Raw genomic sequence first — 18110 nt, forward strand, 5'->3', positions numbered from 1 at the left:
TTGGGATACGGACATCGCTGGCAAGGCCACCATTTATTGCCCAACCTCGAGATGGTAGTGGTGGGCCACCTTCTTAAACCGCTGCAGTCCCGTGTGAAGGTGCCCTCACCACCCCAACAGCAGAAGCTTTGTGACCAGAGATTTATTTGTAAAGCTTTAAACAGGATCAATGACTATGTGTTCTTAGATCACTGGCCATGGTACATTTGATAAAATGGTTGGATATCCATCACTGTGGCCATACCATGTTATTAGAAAAATATTCCTAGTAAGAGACAGTCCAAAGTCTTCCACAATTAAACAATTTGTAAATTATTTACAAAGATAATAAGCCCTTGTGCACTTTCAGAACCACCCCCAGGGTCAGCATTCAAAAGCTGCCCTCATACAGAGCTGCTCCCAGTCACAAAACTTTGTTGCAATTATATTTTATATGGAATAATAAGTTGAGAGAAAGTAACTGTTTGGAATTAATATCAATGTTCATTTATTCACTGCCGCACTGCCTTTAGCAGCGTTAAGTCAGTAGAGAGACTGGTGCAGTTGAGATAGAGGTGCAATTGGACACTGCCCCTTCCAACCCAACAAACTACAATAAACAAACAGTCACCTTTACATTTCTTCCCACTCATTGAGGTGAGAGATGTCAGTACTGGGATCACTTCTCTAATTTTGGTATTCACATCAACATCAGGCAGTTCTAGATCATGCAGCGGGCAGACCAGATGCAGGGTAAATCTCACTCTACTCTGTACCAGCAACATACACTACTAATGATTATTCCAATTACTCATCAGAAATCTTAATACAATGTTGGCCGAGGGATAAATATTGGCCCCAGGACACCGGGGAGAACTCCCCCTGCTCTTCTTCCAATAGTGGCCGTGGGATCTTTTACATCCACCTGAGGGGGGGCAGACGGGGCCCCAGTTTAACGTGTCATCTGGAAGACGGCACCTCCAACAGTGCGGCGCTCCCTCAGTACCGACCCTCCGACAGTGCGGCGCTCCCTCAGTACCGACCCTCCGACAGTGCGGCGCTCCCTCAGTACCGACCCTCCGACAGTGCGGCGCTCCCTCAGTACCGACCCTCCGACAGTGCGGCGCTCCCTCAGTACCGACCCTCCGACAGTGCGGCGCTCCCTCAGTACCGACCCTCCGACAGTGCTGCGCTCCCTCAGTACTGACCCTCCGACAGTGCGGCGCTCCCTCAGTACTGACCCTCCGACAGTGCGGCGCTCCCTCAGTACTGACCCTCCGACAGTGCGGCGCTCCCTCAGTACTGACCCTCCGACAGTGCGGCGCTCCCTCAGTACTGACCCTCCGACAGTGCGGCGCTCCCTCAGTACTGACCCTCCGACAGTGCGGCGCTCCCTCAGTACTGACCCTCCGACAGTGCGGCGCTCCCTCAGTACTGACCCTCCGACAGTGCGGCCCTCCCTCAGTACTGACCCTCCGACAGTGCGGCCCTCCCTCAGCACCAACACCGGGGGAGTGTCGGCCTGGATCATGGGGCTCGAGCCCACAACCTTCTGACTCAGAGGCGAGAGGGAGACCCACTGACCCACAGCTGATATATTCCACAAAAAAAGTCAATCACTGGGTTAAAAAGCAGTGCAATGTGTAAAAACAAACCTCTGCCTTGCAGTAATTAAGAAGCACCACAGGCCCCAGGGCAACTCCAGAGGAGGGTTGCCAACTCTGGTTGGTCGTATTCCTGGAGGTGCCATCACATGACCACCCGCCTCCAACCGTCCCGCCTATTCAAACAATATTTTTTATAATAACCAATGAAGAAAAAGCAGCCCGCTGCTGTTTTCCTTTAAATGCCCCGATGATTTTATTTTGCTCCTGGGTTACTCCACAGGAGACTCCCGGGCAATCCGGGAGGGTTGGCAACATCTAGTCCAGGCTCGAGACAGGAAGCCCCATTCACCTTAAATGTGCTTTAATTGAGACCTCGCAAAGAAAAAACACCGACTTCCAGTCACCCAACTCACGCCAGCGGCAAGAAAAGCACCAAATAATCACAATTCAATAAGACAATATTTTTTTTTGAAAAAAAATAATATTTCTCTCACTTTACCTCAGCGTTCCGCCTGCCACCTCCGCCATCTTGGCTGAGCTCGAGCCGCTCGGATGACGTGTGCCCGCGTCTGACCTTTGCCCTCCTCCGGACCCCGCCCCCCCACCGTCCTTCCTGACCCCGCCCCTTCCCGCCAGGCCCCGCCCTCCCTCCCCTTCCCGGCGCGCGCCGACACGTCAGCTCAACCCGATTGGAGGAGCGGCAAAAGGAGGCGGAGAAACACGCGAAAGAAAGGGCGCGTTCTCCCGTTGCTAGGGGGCGGGGCCGGTGCTGGGTTTGATTGACGGACAGCGGGTCTCCCGTTGCTAGGGGCGGGGCCTGTGCTGCGTTTGATTGACGGACCGCGGGTCTCCCGTTGCTAGGGGCGGGGCCGGTGCTGGGTTTGATTGACGGACAGCGGGTCTCCCGTTGCTAGGGGCGGGGCCTGTGCTGCGTTTGATTGACGGACCGCGGGTCTCCCGTTGCTAGGGGCGGGGCCGGTGCTGGGTTTGATTGACGGACCGCGGGTCTCCCGTTGCTAGGGGCGGGGCCAGTGCTGCGTTTGATTGACGGACTGCGGGTCTCCCGTTGCTAGGGGCGGGGCCAGTGCTGCGTTTGATTGACGGACTGCGGGTCTCCCGTTGCTAGGGGCGGGGCCAGCGCTGGGTTTGATTGACGGCTGTTGGGGGGGGGGTTTGGCTTGAAATTTGATACTTTGAATTGTAACAATAACAAAAAAGGAGGGAAGGAAAAAAGCAGCAACATCAGAAATAGGAGCAGGAGTCGGCCATTCGGCCCCTCAATCCTGCTCCCCCATTCAATCAGATCATGGCCGATCTCCGACCTCAACTCCACTTTCCCGCCCGATCCCCATATCCCTCGACCCCACTAATATCTAGAAATCTATCGATCTCAGTCTTGAATATATTCAACGACTGAGCACCCACAGCCCTCTGGGGGAGAGAATTCCAAAGATTCACCACCCCGAGTGAAGAAATTTCTCCTCATCTCAGTCTTGAATGGCCGACCCCTTATCCTGCGAATATGCCCCCTGGTGCTAGACTCTCCAGCCGGGGAAACATCCTCCCTGCATCTACCCTGTCAAACCCTGTAAGAATTTTGTATGTTTCAATGAGATCACCTCTCATTCTTCTAAACGCTAGTGAATACAGGTCTAGTCTACCCAATCTCTCCTCATACGGCAATCCCACCATCCCAGGAATCAGTCTGGTGAACCTTTGTTGCACTCCCTCTATGGCAAGTATATCCTTTCTTAGGTAAGGAGACCAAAATTGTACACAACACTCCAGGTGCGGTCTCACCAAGGCCCTGTATAACTGCAGTAAGACATCTTTACTCCTGTACTCAAATCCTCTTGTAATAAAGGCCAACATACCATTTGCCTTCCTAATTGCTTGCTGCACCTGCATGTTAGCTTTCAGTGACTCACGTACATGGACACCCAGGTCCCTTTGAACAACAACATTTCCCAATCTCTCACCATTTAAAAAACTCTGCATTTCTGTTTTTCCTACCAAAGTGGATAATTTCACATTTTTCCACATTATATTCCATCTGTCATGTTCTTGCCCACTCACTTAGCCTGTCTATATCCCCTTAAAGCCTCTTTGCATCCTCTTCACAACTCACATTCCCACCTAGTTTGGTGTCATCAGTAAACTTGGAAATATTACATTTGGTTCCCTCATCCAAATCATTGATATAGATTGTGAATAGCTGGGGCCTAAGCACTGATCCCTGTGGTACCCCACTAGTCACAGTCTGCCGACCCGAAAAAGACCCGTTTATTCCTACTCTCTGTTTTCTGTCTGTTAACCAATTCTCAATCCATGCCAGTATATTACCCCCAATTCCATGTGCTCTAACTTTGTTCACCAACCTCCTGTGTGGGGCATTATCGAAAGCCTTCTGAAAATCCAAATACGCCACATCCACTGGTTCCCCCTTTTTTATTCTACTAGTTACATCCTCAAAGAACTCCAATAGGTTTGTCAAACATGATTTCCCTTTCATAAATCCAACCACGGAGGTGAGTTGGAGCATAAATTATCCAACAAGTGACAACTCAGAGGCAGCCCTGACCTGTGTAAAGAAACAGTTATACTGAAAGTGCAGTGGGACATGGGTTGTTGGAATTGAAAGGGATTTTTGCTCAATCCCCCCCCCCACTTTATGTTCCGTGCTGTTAGATTCAATGAACTTACATTTATATAGCGCCTTTCACATCCTCAAAGTGCTTCACAGCCAATGAAGTACTTTGGAAATGTAAATGTATTTGATTAAGCACCGTGGGACATTTTACTACGTTAAAGGTGCTATATAAATGCAAGTTGTTATGTCTAAAATATTGTTAGCAATGGTGTAGGGCCTCCCTCCCTACTAGCCCATTTCACAAATAGGAAATTAGATGAATAACCCAGTTAAGCATAGAATCATCCAACACAGGCCATTCAGCCCATCGTGCCTGTGCCGGCTCTTTGAAAGAGCTATCCAATTAGTCCCACTCCCCCCTGCTCTTTCCCCAGAGCCCTGCACATTTTCTCCCTTCAAGTATTTCTCCAATTCCCTTTTGAAAGTTATTATTGAATCTGCTTCCTCCGCCCTTTCAGGCAGTGAATTCCAGATCAGAACAACTCGCTGCGTAAAAAAAATTCTCCCCATCTCCCCCTCTGGTTCTTTTGCCAATCACCTTATTTTTTTTTGATGTTGGTTGGAATGAATGTTGGCCAAGACACCAAAAAGAATCCCTGTTCTTCAAATAATACCAAGAGGTCTTTATTATCCACCAGAATGGGCAGATGGGGGCCTCAGTTGTAACTCGTCATTCATAAAACAATCCAGCATTCCCTTAGCACAGGGAGTGTCAGCCTTGATCATGAGCTCAAGCCCGATAGTGGGAGCTCGAACTCACAACCTTCGGACTCAGAGGGGTGACCGTGAGCCGAACTCACGCCATGACAGGGAGCCTGCTGGCTTTGTTGCTTCATTGCTTTGTAACATAAGAACATAAGAAATTGGAGCAGGAGTAGGCCAATCGGCCCCTCGAGCCTGCTCCGCCATTCAATAAGATCATGGCTGATCTGATCCCAACCACAAATCTAAAGAACACAAGAAGTCGGAGCAGGACCCGGCCACATAGCCCCTGGGCCCTCTCCGCCACCCACAGGGCATTGACCGATCCGAACTCAGCTTCATGTCCAATTTCCTGCCCGCTCCCCATAACCCCTAATTCCCTTTACTTCTAGGAAACTGTCTATTTCTGTTTTAAATTTATCTAATGATGTAGCTTCCACAGCTTCCTGGGGCAGCAAATTCCACAGACCTACCACCCTCTGAGTGAAGAAGTTTCTCCTCATCTCAGTTTTGAAAGAGCAGCCCCTTATTCTAAGATTATGCCCCCTCGTTCTAGTTTCACCCATCTTTGGGAACATCCTTACTGCATCCACCCGATCAAGACCCTTCACAATCTTATATGTTTCAATAAGATCGCCTCTCATTCTTCTGAACTCCAATGAGTAGAGTCCCAATCTACTCAACCTCTCCTCATATGTCCACCCCCTCATCCCCGGGATTAACCGAGTGAACCTTCTTTGTACTGCCTCGAGAGCAAGTATGTCTTTTCTTAAGTATGGAGACCAAAACTGTATGCAGTATTCCAGGTGCGGTCTCACCAATACCTTATATAACTGCAGCAATACCTCCCTGTTTTTATATTCTATCCCCCCAGCAATAAAAGCCAACATTCCGTTGGCTTTCTTGATCACCTGCTGCACCTGCATACCAACTTTTTGATTTTCTTGCACTAGGACCCCCAGATCCCTTTGTACTGCAGTACTTTCCAGTCTCTCGCCATTAAGAAAATAACTTGCTCTCTGATTTTTCCTGCCAAAGTGCATAACCTCACATTTTCCAATATTATATTGCATCTGCCAAATCTCCGCCCACTCACCCAGCCTGTCTATATCCCCTTGCAGGTTTTTTATGTCCTCCTCACTCTCTACTTTCCCTCCCATCTTTGTATCATCTGCAAATTTTGATATGTTGCACTCGGTCCCCTCCTCCAAATCGTTAACCTTGCCTTCCGAGGCCATAGTGAGGTCAGGCAGCGTAGGAGTGGCTGATTTGAGGCGGCCCCTGCCCCAATGTTGCATGGGACCATTCCCATTCTATTACCATCACCCTACTCTTCCAAAAAGGCAGATACTTTGAACAAAATGACTCCCCTTAGATTCTCATTCCCTTTAAGATGTCAGTGTACCTGACATTATACCACGAGTATTGTTGGGGGTTAGGGGAGGGAATTAAAGGCACCACAAAGTCAGTCTGCAGTGGGAAATTTATAAAGCCCTGAAGAAAGATGCGAGCACGGAGGGATTTTATTTTGATGAGGCTCTGGAATCCCAGAGACCTTCCCAATCTGGATGTGTGTGTGTGTGTGTGAAGGTGATGCAGACTGATCCACTAACTGGGCAGAGGAGTTGGGAGTGTTGTATTGTTCAGGTTTTACCCACTGAGAGAGAGTTAGCACAGGGAAGTCTTTCAGTGAAAGGAAACGATTCAGTTAGAAGGTAGAGACACGCGGAACACACACAAATATTTATTTAAACTCTCAAATGTTCTGTTTCAAAACTGCAAATGGAACAATTTACAGAAAAAAAAAGTTATTATTCACAAGGCTGTTATTATCCTCACAAGAGTATTCAACCATGGAGGCTTCACATCCAAGCCCGGCCCTGTCTTTGCCTGGAACACAGGTGTCAGCACTTTCCGGGGGGGGGGGGGAGGGAGGGTGGGAGCACTGGGTAGAAATCAGGAACATGGGTCCTCCCAAGCTGAAGGAGCCAAGGACGATTGATCGCTGTGCCAGCACTCCCTTCGGGAATCGCAGTGTTAGGAGATCACTGCTTTAAGACCAGAACATTCGGAGACCGGAGGGGGGCCGGGTGTCGGGAGACGGGAGGGGGGCCGGGGGTCGGGAGACGGGAGGGGGGCCGGGCGTCGGGAGACGGGAGGGGGGCCGGGCGTCGGGAGACGGGAGGGGGGCCGGGCGTCGGGAGACGGGAGGGGGGCCGGGCGTCGGGAGACGGGAGGGGGGCCGGGCGTCGGGAGACGGGAGGGGGGCCGGGCGTCGGGAGACGGGAGGGGGGCCGGGCGTCGGGAGACGGGAGGGGGGCCGGGCGTCGGGAGACGGGAGGGGGGCCGGGCGTCGGGAGACGGGAGGGGGGCCGGGCGTCGGGAGACGGGAGGGGGGCCGGGCGTCGGGAGACGGGAGGGGGGCCGGGCGTCGGGAGACGGGAGGGGGGCCGGGCGTCGGGAGACGGGAGGGGGGCCGGGCGTCGGGAGACGGGAGGGGGGCCGGGCGTCGGGAGACGGGAGGGGGGCCGGGCGTCGGGAGACGGGAGGGGGGCCGGGCGTCGGGAGACGGGAGGGGGGCCGGGCGTCGGGAGACGGGAGGGGGGCCGGGCGTCGGGAGACGGGAGGGGGGCCGGGCGTCGGGAGACGGGAGGGGGGCCGGGCGTCGGGAGACGGGAGGGGGGCCGGGCGTCGGGAGACGGGAGGGGGGCTGGGGGTCGGGAGACGGGAGGGGGGCCAGGCGTCGGGAGACGGGAGGGGGGCCGGGCGTCGGGAGACGGGAGGGGGGCCGGGGGTCGGGAGACGGGAGGGGGGCCAGGCGTCGGGAGACCGGGTTTTGGCCACTCAGGGCTTCTGTTAAACAGTTAAAACGCCCGCACAACAAAACAGTGCGGAACCAAAACGGTCAGGAACGCTGTGCGCTGACCTCACACCTGAAAACGGCCGCACAGGTGTCCCAGACGGTCGATGTTCTTGTGGAGGACGCTGTGCAGGACGCTGAGGTACTTGCTGATGTCGCCCTCCCGCGAGAAGTCCCGGTAGAACTGTCCCTGCTCGGGGTCGAAGGTGAACTTTTGGGGCAGGGGCCCGTTGTCCTTCATGTACTCCCAGACGGTGAGCAGCAGCAGGTGCACCTCGAAGGGGCTGAGCAGGTGGAAGATCTCGTGCATGTTGCTGAGGACGGGGGGCAGCAGCTGGCCCTCCCCCATGCAGGAGACCAGCCCGCAGGAGGCCTGCAGCTGCCAGGGGGAGGAGGTGGTGACGCAGTCCCTGGAGGCCTCCCAGTGGGCCAGCAGCGTGGCCAGCAGGCCCCGGAGGAGCACGGAGCAGTAGCAGAGGGCCGGCCGGCCCAGGGCCACCAGGTGGAGCAGCGGGAAGAGGAGCGGGTTCTCCTCGAAGCGGTTACGTATCTGGAGGTCGCGCTCCACCGTGCTGCGGGCGTGCTCCTCCGGCGGCCAGCACAGCTCGCTGTTGGTGACGTCGGGGCACAGCCCCTCCACCAGCACCACCGCCACCGCCTTGGCCGCCTCGGGGTTGATGGGGGCCGGACCCGGCCGGGGCCGGTCGGGCTCCGCCAGCGGCCTGCCCCCGCTGCCCAGGCGCACGGTCAGCGCCACCAGCCGGTAGACGTTGCCGGCCGCCTCCTCCTGCCCGGGCCGGAGGGCGGCGGAGGCGGGCTTGAGGCCGCGGCCGATCACGCCGGCGTGGAAGACGGCCCAGACGCTGCCGGAGAAGTTGACGGCCGTGCCGAAGCGGCGGTTGACGTCCAGCAGGGAGGAGCCCCGCCCCCCGGCCGGGCCCTGCTCCGCGGCCGGAGACGCCGCCTCCCCGCCGAATAGCCGGGCGTTGCCAGGGTGGGCGGCGCCCCTCACCAGCTGCTGCAGCACGGCCTGCAGGGCGGCAGCCGAGGCGGCGCTCAGGCGGGCCAGCAGCTCGGCGCAGTGCCCGGCCGCCCCCTCCTGCCCCCGGCGCAGCGCCAGGAAGAGCCGGGCCACCGCCAGGCGCACCAGGCCGGCCAGGTGGGCCGGGCCCAGGGCCGCGGGTAAGGGCACGGCCGACAGCAGGGCCGCCGCCGCCTCCGAGACCCCCGGGTCGCTGTGGGGCAGCAGCCGGCCCAGGTCGCGGAAGTGGGCGCTCAGGGCCTGGGCCAGCCGGCGGCCGATGGGGGAGGGGCCCTCGCCCTCCGGCCCCTCCCACTGCACCAGCAGGGCCAGGTTCCCCAGGAGCCGGGCGGCCTGGGGCTCGGGCAGGCCGGAGGAGTGGACCCTGGCCACGCACTTCTTCACCGCCGCCGGCAGCAGCCCCGGCACAGAAGAGGCCAGCACCCCGTAGAGCTGGGCGGCCAGGGCCAGCTCCTCCGGGCTGCCAGCCAGGGCCAGCAGGTGGCACAGGGCGTCGGTGGCGCAGCTGTGCCCGCTGTAGACCGAGAGCAGGCCCAGCAGCTGGTGCTGCCACAGGTGGCGTTTACGCTCCAGTCGCAGGGTCTCGGCGCACAGCTCCCCCACCCTGCCCTTCAGCTCGTCGAAGAACGGCACCACCCTGGGCTGAGGCTCCGCCAGGCTGGCCGAGGCCCGGTTGTACACCAGCTTCTGCAGGTTGAGCAGCAGCAGCTGGATGATGCGGTGGCAGGCCTCCCGCACGCTGTCCCGGACGGCCAGCCCCGGGGTGGTGATGACTGAGGCGGGCATGGCCGTGTCCACCAGGAACTGCAGGATGCGGTAGGCCCCGGGCCCGGTCTGGCAGATTAGGTGGACCACCAGCCCCACCAGGTTCTCCGCGTCCTCCCGGCCCAGGGAGGCAAAGTGCCGGTGCAGCTGCTCCAAGACGGCCGGCTTCAGCGAGTCGATCAGCTCCCCCGAGACGGTGCTCAGCAGCATGGGCGACATGGCGGCCAGCTGCAGGAGGAAGGGCACTGTGGCCTGGTGCTGAGGCTCCCCGCCAGGGGCCAGGCTCTGGTGGAACATCCGCAGCAGCTCCTGCTTGATGCTGTCCGAGTGGCGGGTGGCCAGGTGGCCGAGGATCCCCACCACCGAGGCGATCTTGGGCACCCGCTTGTCGGCGGAGGAGGGGAAGAGGGGGTCGGCCGAGCCCCCGCCGTGCATGCAGAAGTCCTTCAGGCCGCAGGAGAGCACGCGGCTGATGATGGTGTTGGGGAAGGAGGATCCAATGTGGGCCACCACCCAGTCGAAGTGGGGCGAGTGCTGGACCGAGGTGTCGAGGAGGGCGTCCACGCAGGCGTCGGGGCAACTGCTGATCATGGAGGAGAGGCACTGGACGTAGATCTCCATCAGGGACCGGGTGGCCTTGCACGACATCCAGAGCTGGAGCAGCTCGTTGAGGCTGCTGGCATGGGGCACCCGGTGCCGGCCAGAGTACTTGCTGCTCAGGTGGCCCATCAGATCGATGGACCAGGCAGAGACCAGGGGAGCCCAGGCCTTGGGGTTGGTGCGCACAAACTCCGAGAGGACGGTCTGGATCTCCTGGGTCACGTCGTCCAGTCCCGGCCGCCCCAGCCCGCCCCCCTCGTGGTTGAGGTCCAGGATGTAGCCCCCCACGTACTCGTCGAAGACCCCCCGCAGGTGTTCCAGCACCGCCCCGCGAGCTGGCGGCAGGTTCCGCAGCAGGAGGATTCCACACCGCGCGTGCTCCTTCACCGTCAGCTTGTGCCCACGGACACGGTCCATCCCACTGATGAAAGATTTCATCTCTTGCAGCAGCTCCTGCGAACTGGGAGGAGAGAAGGAGAAACAAGAAAAAAAAGGGAGAAATTAGTCGCCTGGTGGGTGAAACGTTCCTCTTTAATCTCAAACAAATCCCAGCCAGCGGTGTCGGCCGTGGCTCAGAGAGTCTCTCTCTCTCTCTCTCTGGCCTCTGGGTCAGAAGTTCGAGCCCCGCTCCAGAGACTTAAGCACATAATCCAGGCTGACAGTCCTGGATGCCAGTACTGAGGGAGCGCCGCACTGTCGGAGGGTCAGTACTGAGGGAGCGCTGCACTGTCGGAGGGTCAGTACTGAGGGAGCGCCGCACTGTCGGAGGGTCAGTACTGAGGGAGCGCCGCACTGTCGGAGGGTCGGTACTGAGGGAGCGCCGCACTGTCGGAGGGTCAGTACTGAGGGAGCGCCGCACTGTCGGAGGGTCGGTACTGAGGGAGCGCCGCACTGTCGGAGGGTCGGTACTGAGGGAGCGCCGCACTGTCGGAGGGTCGGTACTGAGGGAGCGCCGCACTGTCGGAGGGTCGGTACTGAGGGAGCGCCGCACTGTCGGAGGGTCGGTACTGAGGGAGCGCCGCACTGTCGGAGGGTCGGTACTGAGGGAGCGCCGCACTGTCGGAGGGTCGGTACTGAGGGAGCGCCGCACTGTCGGAGGGTCGGTACTGAGGGAGCGCCGCACTGTCGGAGGGTCAGTACTGAGGGAGCGCTGCACTGTCGGAGGTGCCGTCTTTCGGATGAGACGTTAAACCGAGGCCCCGTCTGCCCCTCTCAGGTGGATGTAAAAGATCCCACGGCCACTATTGGAAGAAGAGCAGGGGGAGTTCTCCCCGGTGTCCTGGGGCCAATATTTATCCCTCAACCAACATCACTAAAAAAACAGATGATCTGATCATTATCCCCCTCCCGGCCCTGTATTAAAGGAGCCCCGCCCCGTATCCCCCTCCCGACCCTTTATTAAAGGAGCCCCGCCCCGTATCCCGCTCCCGGCCCTGTATTAAAGGAGCCCCGCCCCGTATCCCCCTCCCGGCCCTTTATTAAAGGAGCCCCGCCCCGTATCCCGCTAACGGCCCTGTATTAAAGGAGCCCCGCCCCGTATCCCGCTCCCGGCCCTTTATTAAAGGAGCCCCGCCCCGTATCCCGCTCCCGGCCCTTTATTAAAGGAGCCCCGCCCCGTATCCCGCTCCCGGCCCTGTATTAAAGGAGCCCCGCCCCGTATCCCCCTCCCGGCCCTTTATTAAAGGAGCCCCGCCCCGTATCCCGCTAACGGCCCTGTATTAAAGGAGCCCCGCCCCGTATCCCCCTCCCGACCCTTTATTAAAGGAGCCCTGCCCCGTATCCCCCTCCCGGCCCTTTATTAAAGGAGCCCCGCCCCGTATCCCGCTAACGGCCCTGTATTAAAGGAGCCCCGCCCCGTATCCCCCTCCCGACCCTTTATTAAAGGAGCCCCGCCCCGTATCCCACTCCTGACCCTTTATTAAAGGAGCCCCGCCCCGTATCCCCCTCCCGACCCTTTATTAAAGGAGCCCCGCCCCGTATCCCACTCCTGACCCTTTATTAAAGGAGCCCCGCCCCGTATCCCGCTCCCGGCCCTTTATTAAAGGAGCCCCGCCCCGTATCCCGCAAACGGCCCTGTATTAAAGGAGCCCCGCCCCGTATCCCACTCCCGACCCTTTATTAAAGGAGCCCCGCCCCGTATCCCACTCCCGACCCTTTATTAAAGGAGCCCCGCCCCGTATCCCCCTCCCGGCCCTTTATTAAAGGAGCCCCGCCCCGTATCCCACTCCCGACCCTTTATTAAAGGAGCCCCGCCCCGTATCCCCCTCCCGACCCTTTATTAAAGGAGCCCCGCCCCGTATCCCCCTCCCGGCCCTTTATTAAAGGAGCCCCGCCCCGTATCCCCCTCCCGGCCCTGTATTAAAGGAGCCCCGCCCCGTATCCCCCTCCCGGCCCTTTATTAAAGGAGCCCCGCCCCGTATCCCCCTCCCGACCCTTTATTAAAGGAGCCCCGCCCCGTATCCCCCTCCCGACCCTTTATTAAAGGAGCCCCGCCCCGTATCCCACTCCCGACCCTTTATTAAAGGAGCCCCGCCCCGTATCCCACTCCTGACCCTTTATTAAAGGAGCCCCGCCCCGTATCCCCCTCCCGGCCCTGTATTAAAGGAGCCCCGCCCCGTATCCCCCTCCCGACCCTTTATTAAAGGAGCCCCGCCCCGTATCCCGCTCCCGGCCCTGTATTAAAGGAGCCCCGCCCCGTATCCCCCTCCCGGCCCTTTATTAAAGGAGCCCCGCCCCGTATCCCCCTCCCGACCCTTTATTAAAGGAGCCCCGCCCCGTATCCCCCTCCCGGCCCTGTATTAAAGGAGCCCCGCCCCGTATCCCCCTCCCGACCCTTTATTAAAGGAGCCCTGCCCCGTATCCCGCTAACGGCCCTGTATTAAAGGAGCCCCGCCCCGTATCCCACTCCTGACCCTTTATTAAAGGAGCCCCGCCCCGTATCCCCCTCCCGACCCTTTATTAAAGGAGCCCCGCCCCGTATCCCACTCCCGACCCTTTATTAAAGGAGCCCCGCCCCGTATCCCACTCCTGACCCTTTATTAAAGGAGCCCCGCCCCGTATCCCCCTCCCGGCCCTGTATTAAAGGAGCCCCGCCCCGTATCCCCCTCCCGACCCTTTATTAAAGGAGCCCCGCCCCGTATCCCGCTCCCGGCCCTGTATTAAAGGAGCCCCGCCCCGTATCCCCCTCCCGGCCCTGTATTAAAGGAGCCCCGCCCCGTATCCCCCTCCCGACCCTTTATTAAAGGAGCCCCGCCCCGTATCCCACTCCTGACCCTTTATTAAAGGAGCCCCGCCCCGTATCCCCCTCCCGACCCTTTATTAAAGGAGCCCCGCCCCGTATCCCCCTCCCGGCCCTTTATTAAAGGAGCCCCGCCCCGTATCCCCCTCCCGACCCTTTATTAAAGGAGCCCCGCCCCGTATCCCCCTCCCGGCCCTTTATTAAAGGAGCCCCGCCCCGTATCCCCCTCCCGACCCTTTATTAAAGGAGCCCCGCCCCGTATCCCACTCCCGACCCTTTATTAAAGGAGCCCCGCCCCGTATCCCCCTCCCGACCCTTTATTAAAGGAGCCCCGCCCCGTATCCCCCTCCTGGTCCAGTGTGTTTTTTTGACCCCTCTGCGCCCCGCGCATGCGCGCCACCTGCCGCTGGTGGCCCCGCCCCCCCTCCCCGAGCGCGCACGCGCATTCCCCGCCCTCGCACCGCGCACGCGCACCGACCTGATGCCCGCTCGCGGGCTCGCGCTTCCCTCCATCGCCGCCGGGGGGGAGGGGCGGAATGAAACGGCAGAGAGAGACGGGCCGAGGGGCCGCGGCGCCCACCCTCGGCCAAACCGGCGGCCCGACCGCAGGACCTGAGAGACCGGAGAGTGAGAGGGAGAGAGAGAGGCCGCAGGCAGCCGCACCGCGCCCAGGCCGACTTCCGGGACAGGAGTGGTGGTCACACTCCCAGTGCGCCGGCTGGAACCCCACGGTTCCCCACACTCGGTTCCGGAAACAAAGACCCCCCCCCCTGGGCGGGGCACAGGTTCAGCAACTTTCAGAGCAAGTCAGGAAACTCGGACGGGACACGTTCAAGTATTGATCTTAAAGAATTAATGTTAATCTTAATTTAACCTTAAATTGTTGGACTATAACCTGGTGTTGTGAGATTCTTCACGTTGAATTAATGCGCTGCTTCTCAGGGCGGGGGAAGCAGATTCCATCGTGATCGCCCAAAAGGGGGAAACTGGTCACAAACAACAACTTTGCATTTATATAGCGCCTTTAAATTCCCCGGGGCGCGTCGCAGCAGCGCTGGGGAACAAAAATCTGACACCGCGCCACCTGAGGAGGTGTTAGGGCAGGTGGCCCAAAGCTTGGTCAACGAGGTGGGTTTTAAGGAGCGTCTGTTGTAATGTGGGAAACGCGGCAGCCAATTCGTGCCCAGCAAGATCCCACAAACAAGAATGAAGTAAACGACCAGATAGATAGCTTTTTGGCAACCGAAGGTATTAAGGGATATGGGCCAAAGGCGGGTATATGGAGTTAGATCACAGATCAGCCATGATCTTATCAAATGGCGGAGCAGGCACGAGGGGCTGAATGGCCTACTCCTGTTCCTATGTGCCTATAATAATGTTTTTTTTAAAAGTGATGTTGGTTGAGGGATAAATATTGAACCAGGACACCGGGGAGAACTCCCCCTGCTCTTCTTCCAATAGTGGCCGTGGGATCTTTTACATCCACCTGAGAGGGGCAGACGGGGCCTCGGTTTAACGTCTCATCCGAAAGACGGCGGCGCTCCCTCAGCACCGACCCTCCGACAGCGCGGCGCTCCCTCAGCACCGACCCTCCGACAGCGCGGCGCTCCCTCAGCACCGACCCTCCGACAGCGCGGCGCTCCCTCAGCACCGACCCTCCGACAGCGCGGCGCTCCCTCAGCACCGACCCTCCGACAGCGCGGCGCTCCCTCAGCACCGACCCTCCGACAGCGCGGCGCTCCCTCAGCACCGACCCTCCGACAGCGCGGCGCTCCCTCAGCACCGACCCTCCGACAGCGCGGCGCTCCCTCAGCACCGACCCTCCGACAGCGCGGCGCTCCCTCAGCACCGACCCTCCGACAGCGCGGCGCTCCCTCAGCACCGACCCTCCGACAGCGCGGCGCTCCCTCAGCACCGACCCTCCGACAGCGCGGCGCTCCCTCAGCACCGACCCTCCGACAGCGCGGCGCTCCCTCAGCACCGACCCTCCGACAGCGCGGCGCTCCCTCAGCACTGGCAGTGGGAGTATTGGCCTGGATTATTGGGCAGAAGTCTCTGGCCTGGGGGCTCAAACCCACGACCCTCCGATTCGGAGGCGAGACGTTCCTAACGTTAGTTGGAGGCGTGTTGTGCGTGTGAAAATATACTCTCAGACTTCTCTTACAAAGTCCCACATGCCTGAACCGCCCACAGTGAACATTTTACCGATTGTTCCCTTTACAGGCAGCAGGTGGCAGCCCTACACTACATCAAACTGTCCCCGTGGCACGGTCAGCGCAAGGGCCCACCTGGTGAAGGGAAGCTCTATCACAGGGTGTTACAACGGCAGGGACGTGGCAAGATGCTTTGGAGGTCGAAGTGGCCGCATTCAGCTCAGCGCCAAGCCCCTGACGCTCTTTTTCCATAAGACTGGCCGACACTGATTGGCGATTGTGCGGGAGGCTGATTAGTCAGAAGCCCTGATGCAGCGAGCTGGATATAGAACATTAATCCAGGGATTTGGGCTCTGCTTTAAAAGTGTCTTCGCTCAGCTTCTGGTTCCTCAGCTTAAAAAACTCTCTCGTCTTCCTGAGGAAGAAGCCTCTCCGTTCACAGGACAGCTTCAGAGGGGCAGAGAGTGTGGGCTGTTTGCTTCTCACAGTGAGAGAGAGAGAGAGCGTGTGAGAGGGACAGAGAGAGAGACGGGGAGAGAGAGTGAGACAGAGAGATATATAAAAGGGAGAGAGAGAGATAAAGGGAGAGAGAGACGCCCACATCTGGGGAGGAACGAGCGCCAGGATGTCGAAGGCACAGGTGGAGTCCCTGCTGAAGACGGTGGAGACTCTGCTCCAGGAGACTGAGCAGAGCAAAGCCCAGTGCCGGCAGCAGGCGGAGGAGGCGAAGCAAACGATGGAGGCTCTGGGCCAGAGGTGCGCGCGCATCGAGCAGGAGCTGGAGGACATGAAGAAGACGGTGAGCGAGCTGCTCGATACCAAGGTAGCCTTCGAGGCCAAGGAGCGGCAGGCCCGCAAGCTCAGCAGGCAGCTGTAGACTGACGGTCAACCATGAGGGGCAGCGTCCCACTCCCCCTCCTCCCTCCCCTTACAGACAGGAGCACACTCGACAAGACCAACCCCCTCCCCCTCCCCCTCCCCCTCCCCCATCCTGAGGCCCGCACGCTGATCCAGAGGAGCTATCACTCCAATCGGGAACAAGACGACTATCATTCCGCCCTCCTGCTTAACTAGAAAGAACGGACAAATCTACGACACGGCCACACCGGACACGCGACACGGACACGCGACACAGCCACGCCGGACACGGACACGGACACGCGACACGGCCACGCCGGACACGCGACACAGCCACGCCGGGAACGTCTGTGGCAATTCTCACTGTTCTGTAAGGAGAAGTGAAAGAAAGAAGAACTCCCATTTCTACAGCACCTTTCACCACCTCAGGGCGTCCCAAAACACTTTACAGCCAATGAAGTACTTTTTTTTTTGAAGTGCGGTCACTGTTGTAATGTAGGAAACGCAGCAGCCAATTTACACACAGCAAGATCCCACAAACAGCAATGAGATAATGACCAGATAATTTTTTTTTTTCGTGATGTTGGTTGAGGGATAAATATTGGCCCCAGGACACCGGGGAGAACTCCCCCTGCTCTTCTTCCAATAGTGGCCGTGGGATCTTTTACATCCACCCGAGAGGGGCAGACGGGGCCTCGGTTTAACGTCTCATCCGAAAGACGGCCCCTCCGACAGTGCAGCGCTCCCTCAGTACTGACCCTCCGACAGTGCAGCGCTCCCTCAGTATGGGCACCGGGAGTGTCGGCCTGGGTTATGGGGCTCGAGTTTCTGGAGTGGGGGCTCGACCCCACGACCTTCTGACTCAGAGGAGAGAGAGAGAGCGCGAGAGAGAGAGACTGAGCCACGGCCGACACCTTTAAGATGCGTCTGCCTCAGTTCTAACTGTCTCCTCCCTGTATAGAAGCTGACTGATCTGCTGTGTATTTCTCGCACTCTGTTTTTATTTCAATTTATAAGTCAATTGTTAATTTAAAAGGTAAAGTTTTCTCTAAGACTGTGAGTTTGCACTTTGTTTCTAGCACTCTGCATAGTTTTGCTTTTGATATCTGAGCTGTCTGTGGGTCTTAATAAAAGCCGATTATCACCCAGCTCTCGTCACAGTCATTTCTCCGTTAACCCGAGGGTGGGGAGTTTAAGCAGCTTCACACCTGGTCTGGTCCAGTACGTGGCCTCATGGATTATTCCAATCCCCTCCCACTAATCTCACTCAGACTCTACTGAGGTCCAGCCTGCTGCTGCTGAAGTGTCGGTGGGTGTAATACTGAGGGGGGGGTTGAGGACGGAGGGGGGGATCCAAACAACAGGGAGAGTGCATCAGAAATAGAACACGAGGGAGGGAGGGAGAGAGAAAGAAAGAAAAAGACACGGGGGGAGAGAGATTGAGAGAGAGACACAGACTCAGACAGACAGACAAAACTGAGACAGAGAGAGTAAGACAGAGAGAGTAAGACAGAGAGAGTAAGGGCCCCCACTCCAGCATTGCACAATTGACCAGCTCAGGCTCTGGATAATGAGGCTTGACACAGGATGGCCGGAGACAGAGTTCACCATCAATCCCAAACACAGCCGCTAGATTTTAAATATCTGGAAATAATC

At 58.2% G+C, this 18110-nt stretch overlaps 2 protein-coding genes across 3 annotated transcripts in view; both read right to left on the reverse strand.

The window, feature by feature from the left end:
* Nucleotides 1-2165, reverse strand: part of LOC137306341 (neutral alpha-glucosidase AB-like) — a 42409-nt gene extending 40244 nt beyond the window's left edge. For both annotated transcript variants that reach the window (XM_067975490.1, XM_067975489.1), the window contains exon 1: nucleotides 2086-2165. In XM_067975490.1, coding sequence (XP_067831591.1) covers nucleotides 2086-2114 — 29 coding nt within the window. In that variant the 5' untranslated portion in view covers nucleotides 2115-2165. The remainder of the gene's footprint in view (nucleotides 1-2085) is intronic.
* A 4501-nt stretch (nucleotides 2166-6666) lies between these two features.
* Nucleotides 6667-14174, reverse strand: ints5 (integrator complex subunit 5). Its single transcript, XM_067975513.1, has 2 exons — nucleotides 13922-14174; nucleotides 6667-10665 (listed from the first exon to the last, which is right to left on the reverse strand). The coding sequence occupies exons 1-2, from the start codon at nucleotides 13954-13956 to the stop codon at nucleotides 7866-7868; spliced, it is 2835 nt and encodes a 944-aa protein (XP_067831614.1). The 5' UTR covers nucleotides 13957-14174; the 3' UTR covers nucleotides 6667-7865.
* Between the last annotated feature and the right edge of the window lie 3936 nt (nucleotides 14175-18110).

The sequence above is a fragment of the Heptranchias perlo genome, chromosome 43 (genome assembly GCF_035084215.1).
Source record: "Heptranchias perlo isolate sHepPer1 chromosome 43, sHepPer1.hap1, whole genome shotgun sequence".
Taxonomy (NCBI): domain Eukaryota; kingdom Metazoa; phylum Chordata; class Chondrichthyes; order Hexanchiformes; family Hexanchidae; genus Heptranchias; species Heptranchias perlo.